General features: G+C 26.5%; 1 protein-coding gene across 1 annotated transcript in view; it reads right to left on the reverse strand.

The window, feature by feature from the left end:
* Positions 1 to 274: 274 nt before the first annotated feature.
* Positions 275 to 7,093, reverse strand: part of LOC108693265 — a 60,904-nt gene continuing 54,085 nt past the window's right edge. The window contains exons 8-13 of the mRNA XM_018202137.1: positions 6,646 to 7,053; positions 6,480 to 6,568; positions 1,372 to 1,508; positions 1,255 to 1,302; positions 587 to 1,147; positions 275 to 510 (exon numbers count right to left, since the gene is read on the reverse strand). Coding sequence (XP_018057626.1) covers positions 275 to 510; positions 587 to 1,147; positions 1,255 to 1,302; positions 1,372 to 1,508; positions 6,480 to 6,568; positions 6,646 to 7,053 — 1,479 coding nt within the window. The remainder of the gene's footprint in view (positions 511 to 586; positions 1,148 to 1,254; positions 1,303 to 1,371; positions 1,509 to 6,479; positions 6,569 to 6,645; positions 7,054 to 7,093) is intronic.

Genomic DNA, 7,093 nt, shown 5'->3' on the forward strand with positions numbered 1-7,093 from the left:
TTTACTGTATTTTCTAAAATCTATAAATGTTAAAAAAAATGGCAATGATTCAGTTAAGATACATGTTAAATAATAAAATATAAATATGAATCTATTTATATCATGGACACTATATAGATTTTTAAGCATTTTCAATTTTATAATTACATCAATGTATTATAAATATTTTTTCTGCAAATACATATCTTAAAGTAAAATATCTTTCATGCATATTATATAGATATATGATATTTATATGAATATTAAAATGCATTTTTGTTAGAATTTAATATATTTAATTGTCTCTATATTCCATATTAGAATTATACAACGCTTTGATAGCCATGCATGCTCTATTATAATTTTCAATAGATTCAATATAACAATACTTCTCAGTTGTGGGAATAACCTTTTTTTCAAAATTCGTCATATGCAATTGATTAACCTGTATATTTTCATGATGTGTCTCAGTCTCATATTGTATACCTTTATCAACGATAAAGATAGTTTTTATACGATCTAATGCTTCTCCTAAAACATAAATAAAAATGATACTTCCATGAAAAGCAAATAATACATTTATTATGAAATGCATTATAATATTTACGTTCATTTTCATGAAGTATCAAATCTTCAAAAAAAGTAATGTTTCGTATAAATAAATGAAATGAATCTTCAATATCAGATGATCGGATAACAAAATCAGGATCACAAATTGCAAGATGACATAAAAATCTGATGCCTTGTCTCAATACTTTGTATTGAACTTTTTTCATCTCAAACCAAAAATTACGATCCAACTTTTCTGAATATATTTCTGTCTGCTCTTTTATATTCTGTTTATTATATTTCACCTGACATACATGATGTTTGTAATTAATTTTCTTCAAGAGATAAAATGTTTTCTTTTTTTTAAATAAATCTTGCCATTCAATATCATCGATTACATCTAATTTGTTTTCAGAACATTTTTTTAACATATTAATTATAAATCGTAATAATTTTGTGTAACAATTACAGGATTCTGAACTTTCACTTCTTAATAAATTATTTTTCTGTAAGACATGCCACATAGATGATATTAATGCATGCGTCATATTTATTGTAGTAAGAAAGTCCGAATAAAAATGCTCCATTTGTGCCATAAGAATTTGTAAGACACAAGCATCTAAAACACAAAAACATTTATCATTAAGAACGTCCTTTAAAAAATAAAATACATTATTATACAGAAATGTATAAATTTTCAGATTATTTCGAAATGATATAACATACCTGGTGTAAAATGTAAAATTCCTTTCCATATTTTTATTGTCATTAACTCTATTAAAATAATGATAATTAATGTTTAAAAAGACAAACTTTTTTGTTAAACATATCAGACATACTTACGCGAACTTGTACAAAGTTTTGATACAAATATATCGCATTTACTAAAAACCATTATAAAATTCGCTAATGAAACATAACAAAGTGATAATGGCCTTGAGAATACGAGTTCTCTAAATATAAGACAAATATATTTCAATCTGGAAAAAATTTACCCTTACATAAAATCTATAATATTTTATATCTATAATATATCAAAATAGCACTGTTCGACAAAAAAAATCACTAAAACAAGATTAGTCATTTTCCGTTTTTTTAAGCGCTGAATACGAATTCGCTTCCAAATTGTTCCATCGAAATTAAAAAAAATTTACATTTAAAGTTGCAAAAAGGACTATTTTTATACATATTGTTATTATAGCTATAATATGTGAGAGAACAATACACAACAGGAGAAGTTAATTACAATCGAAATTAGCCATACGTTAGGATTCTCAATACTTAAAAGGATTTTTTAGTATCGGCTATAGTTAATAAAATATTCATAGTTAATATGTAGTCTAGTGTGGAAAAGAGAATCTTGTGTTAATGACAAATTTACCAAATAGCTTTCAATTATGTTTAAAAAGTTTAGTTAAAAAGTTTTTTGATAATTATTCGGATTAACGGATACCACACCGATGATTTTGACATATGTTGTCAAAGTCATGATCCTGAGTGATCTTCAAAATGTTTTAAGAGACGGTCTGTTCGTTCAAAAGTTATTAACAAATAAAGTTTCAAAAATATATTATTTCTATCATATACAATATTAAAAATTATATCTTTCCTGTCTAGGAACATTCGATTTTCCACGTGAAAAGTGGTCCACTCTACCTCTCCTTCTGGCTAAGACTGCACAATTTTCCATGCGAAATCCACTTCACCTCTTCCCTTGTTTAAAAGAGTTGGATTTTCCACGCGAAGCGAGATCATCCATCTCCCCCCCTAACTTAAAGGCAATCGACTTTTAATGCGAAACGAAGTCCATCCCACTTCCTCTAATCAAGGAACGACCAACTTTCTCCTAGACAGAGGGTAGGAAAGTGGAGTGAACTTCGCTTTGCGTGGAAAATCGTAGATTTCATAAAAGGGGGGAGTGGAGTGTAACTCGCTTCGCATGGAAAGTCGTATGCTCATTAGTATATAACAGAAATAAGACATATTTTGAAACTTTATATTTTAATAATTTTAAACGAACAGCAATCGCCTAAACTTTTTGAAGGTCATTCAGAGTTATGATCTTAAAAAACATATGTCAAGATTAAAGTCATTGATGCACTGTCCATTAATCCGAATAATTATCAATTTTAAACCGCTATGTATGAATCCAATATCAAAATTGACAAATTTAAAATCGTGAAAAATCTGTATTTTGGAACAATCTGGATACCTATCATGGAACAAGTCGGAATGGATTCCGATTGAAATTATTTACAATGAAAATTGTAAATATGAGCATATAAGCCTCGTGCTGGATATTTTTGCTTAATTATTCTTTATTTCAAAAATAATATATCTATAAAACTTTTTCTATCTGGTCATCTTCAGTATATAACATAGTAATTTTAATGAATGTCTTTAATAACCTACAATTAATCACGCCAAATTGCCTTCTTATGAATTCAAAGAAAGAAGTATTTAAACGCATGTTAATGCTCGCGTATAAATACAATATGATTAACAAAGGCTTTCGTTATAAATAATGAAAAAATTGAAATTATTTAATTATTTCCTAAATTTGTATTGTGTTTTCTAGGAAAAACGGAATAATTCCAATCGGAATTAATTCCGATATGTTCTGTGATACCTTGGACATTTTTCAAGTATCCACTATATTGAATTCATTTTGAATTTGTTAATTATGACATCAGATCAACAATCTAAAAAACTTTTTAAAAAACAAATAGAAATAAATCTAGGGGAGATCGGGGCACCACGAGTCACAAAAATTCAAATTTTTAAAAATGCATCTAAATATAAAAATTATTTTTTTTAATAATTAAAGTTTAATGCATACTTTAAAATTTAATAAGTATATTTAGTAAATATTCATTAGTTTTTAAGAAAAAAATATATGTTTTAAGAAATGACCCATGTGCGTCATGGGATGTCCTACTCGGGGTACATAAATCACAAAATAGTAGGATTATGCAAGAAATAATGATGACGAAAGTTAAAAAATATTTTAAATTAACCTACACATTCTTAACATAGTCACTAATATAATAAAATATTTAATTACAACTAATAATTATTGAATGACAAAATAGAAAGTTATAAGAAAACAAATGAGAAATAACCATTAATATAAGATTAATAGAAAATTTATTACGATAAAATAAAACAATAATTATTTAGAAATATAAACTGCTCTTTTAATACATATATTTTCTGTATTGTCCCGTTTCACCATGAATATCTATTTAATGTATGACCCATGGTAATTATACATTTAATTATACATTTAATAAAAAACTAATAAAAAATAAATGTTAGATTATTACATAGTAACATAGTAAGTTGAGAAAAGATGCGCAGAAACTTGCACCTTATTTTCATTTGTGTATCTTCTACTACAAAAACAATATTAAAACATTTTTATGCGGTTAAAAAGTTACTATTGCACTATGAAAATTAATTAATGCTTTTCGATTACAATGAAATTTAATCACTGCCACCTAGATAAAAAGTATGAGAAATGAAGTAACAGTATTGTACAGTAGTATTAATTTAAACATTTTTCAAATTATATTAAACAATCGATGATTCATGGTATCCCATGGTGCCCCGGTTTTCTCTAATTACAAATTTTTGTTAATATCATCATTGACTAAGGGTTTCTACTTTGTGGATTGAAAAAGAAGATGATTTTTAGCAATTTTTTTTTTAGAAAAGTAAAGACTATATATACATATTTCATTGTTTTTACATTGTTATTTGTTATAATATCTTCTCTTTAATTTTAAATTTTATGAAGTCAATGTGTTCATCTATAAAGTTTCGGGAAAGAAGTTTTTTCGACTTGAATGGCGCCAGAACGGAAATACTGCAGGTCGCACCAGTCATTTGAAATAGAGACCCTCTAATCAGAATGTGAAGTGGCCGCCATTTTTCATTAAAATGTACGAGAAAAAATCTCACTATAATACTATCTCACTTTATCTCACTCTACAATGGCATTGTGTTGCAGGTCTATAGAAACGCTCTATAAGTTTCCTAGTTTTTGATGAACATTCTGGCACGCTCAGTCAATTAGCTAACGATTAAAATTAAAAAAAATTTAATAGCGTCTAATCATAAATATTACAATAGCAAATCCATGACTATGCATCATGCATTTAAAGTGAAAGCATATTCATTATACATTAAATGGAATGGATGAAAAATGTCGAACTGATCACAAACCGGGGAAAGAATGACCAGATTCTGATTAGAGGATCTCTAATTGGAAAGAGATCAAAAAATTTTCCTATTCAGAAAGAATGTTTCTACTGAATAGATCTATAATTATAATTGACTTTAGATAAAAATTAACAAAATGACGACTATTTAAAAGAAAAGTTCAATTTTTTTACCTTAAATTGTGCTCTTGTTTTTGTGATAAAAAAAATATCATTTTTGGCAGAAAGTTGAAAACTAGAATAACTGAACATCGAAATGATATCAATAAGAAAACTAGGAATCTATCATTTCTGAACATAGATTACAATTAGATCATGAGTTTGATTGGGAGAATATAATATATAAATTTTAGACAATGAAAAATATTTGGGAAGGAAACTAATTTCAGAAATGCTTAACATTAGATGTCAAGAAAATGGTCTAAATCTAACACCGAATTTTTACACCATTCGAATGTTCTAAATAATTTTGATATCATAGTAGCACATCATAAAATGTTTGACTATCTACATAATTTTTATTTATGACATTTATATCTTTGAAATTTATTATTTGGCTGTCTTCGTTTGTTTTATTTTTTGATTTCTATACACATTATTTATTCCATAACGCTCATTTTTTGTACTAAACTTTGTTCGAGAATGTCTTTAATTTTTAACAAATGTCTTTAATTTTTAATGTTGTGTAATTTTAATCTTCTGATGCTATATCGTTTTTAATTGTGCAGTCATGGAGTGCAGTGAATATATATTTAATATATTTTACATGAATTTGTAACTATCTTTATCAATATCTATTTTTCTTTAATTCATTTAGTCAAACAATTATCTGACAGTTACTCATCCAAAAAAATTTGTAATTTGAGAGACTTTCCTTCTGCACTTTATCACTATTAACGTATAACTGTTTGTAACATTACAATTACTATATTACGATTACTGTATTACTCTCAGCATTGCTGAAGATGGCTGAATGAAACGTCCAATTCAGATGCTAAGACTATGTAAGACTAATATATATATATTTTTTGTTAAAATAAAACGTATGAGAGTTATTGCACTCTCAATTGCCTATTGTTTAATTACATATTTTAAAAATATCATTGATATTGATATAATTGTAGTCCAGTAGAAAAAACATTGCTCTACAATCGTGCAAAATTTGAAAGCGATACGTTTAATAGTTTTTGCTCTATTACTTCTGTTAAATCGAAGAATGTTATCACGTTTAAAATCTCAAGTTTACTTTTTTTATTATTTACGTCTATATTTGCCACATTAAAGGATTCAACACAATATTTTACACTTGAGACTATGAAATTATGTAAAAAAAAGTTTTTTTAATTTTTTTTATCTCTGCAAGGTAGATGGACCTTTAATTTACAGCTGTTTTGGAATAAATCTCATATTTAACTTATTTACTATCATCTTATTAACCGCCATCCAACATGCTAAAAAATTCTTTTGAAAGTTGAGAATCCTAACAGCAAATTTAATTTTGATTACAATAAAACTTCTTCAGTATATCATACATCATAATTATAATCTGACAAAATACGTAAAAATAAATTTTTTTAAATTGAATTGCAAATTTTTCAAAATTGTGACATGAAGCAATTTGGGAAATACAACATTTAAAAAAGCATAAAGAATGGCTAATCTTATTCCGGTGTTTAAAAAAAACCATTTTTGTCGAACAGTTCAATTATAATAATACTATTAATATACCCTTTATCACAATAACCCACTTTCTGTTGCACATTACATAGTAGTTTTACAATTGCATTTATAAGACCTGTAAATTGATGAGATCTCCTCTGCAAATAATATTTACCATTGTTAAAAATTATTTGATAAAAATTAATATTTAAACGATAAACTAGAGTATACTTACAACGTGTTCTATTAAAGTGACACATTCTAGAATAATCTCAAGCATTTCAAATTCATCGCCTTTCTTTGGCCATGTATTATAACGTGTCATTTGTTGCAGATAATAATTATAACATTCATCACTTCGTGTGAGCAATTGCGATTTTCCTGCTAAATAATTACTTAAGTATAACGATTCAACACTAATGTGCGAAAGTATACCAAGCAATCTTCTAGCCTCGATACCACGTTCTCCTTCATGCCACGCATTTGCTTCACATTCAGATTTAATACATATATTATGATCTTTATAAACTGTAGAAAAATATAAGTCGTTCATATCTCGAATATCATCATTCTTCATAGCTTGAAAAATTGTTTTCAAAACTGTTATAATATTCAATATTAACTCTTTTGTAGTTAAGACCAGCTAAAACATAAAGAATACACACACACATATATATATATAT

Source organism: Atta colombica, unplaced genomic scaffold (genome assembly GCF_001594045.1).
Source record: "Atta colombica isolate Treedump-2 unplaced genomic scaffold, Acol1.0 scaffold109, whole genome shotgun sequence".
Classification (NCBI taxonomy): domain Eukaryota; kingdom Metazoa; phylum Arthropoda; class Insecta; order Hymenoptera; family Formicidae; genus Atta; species Atta colombica.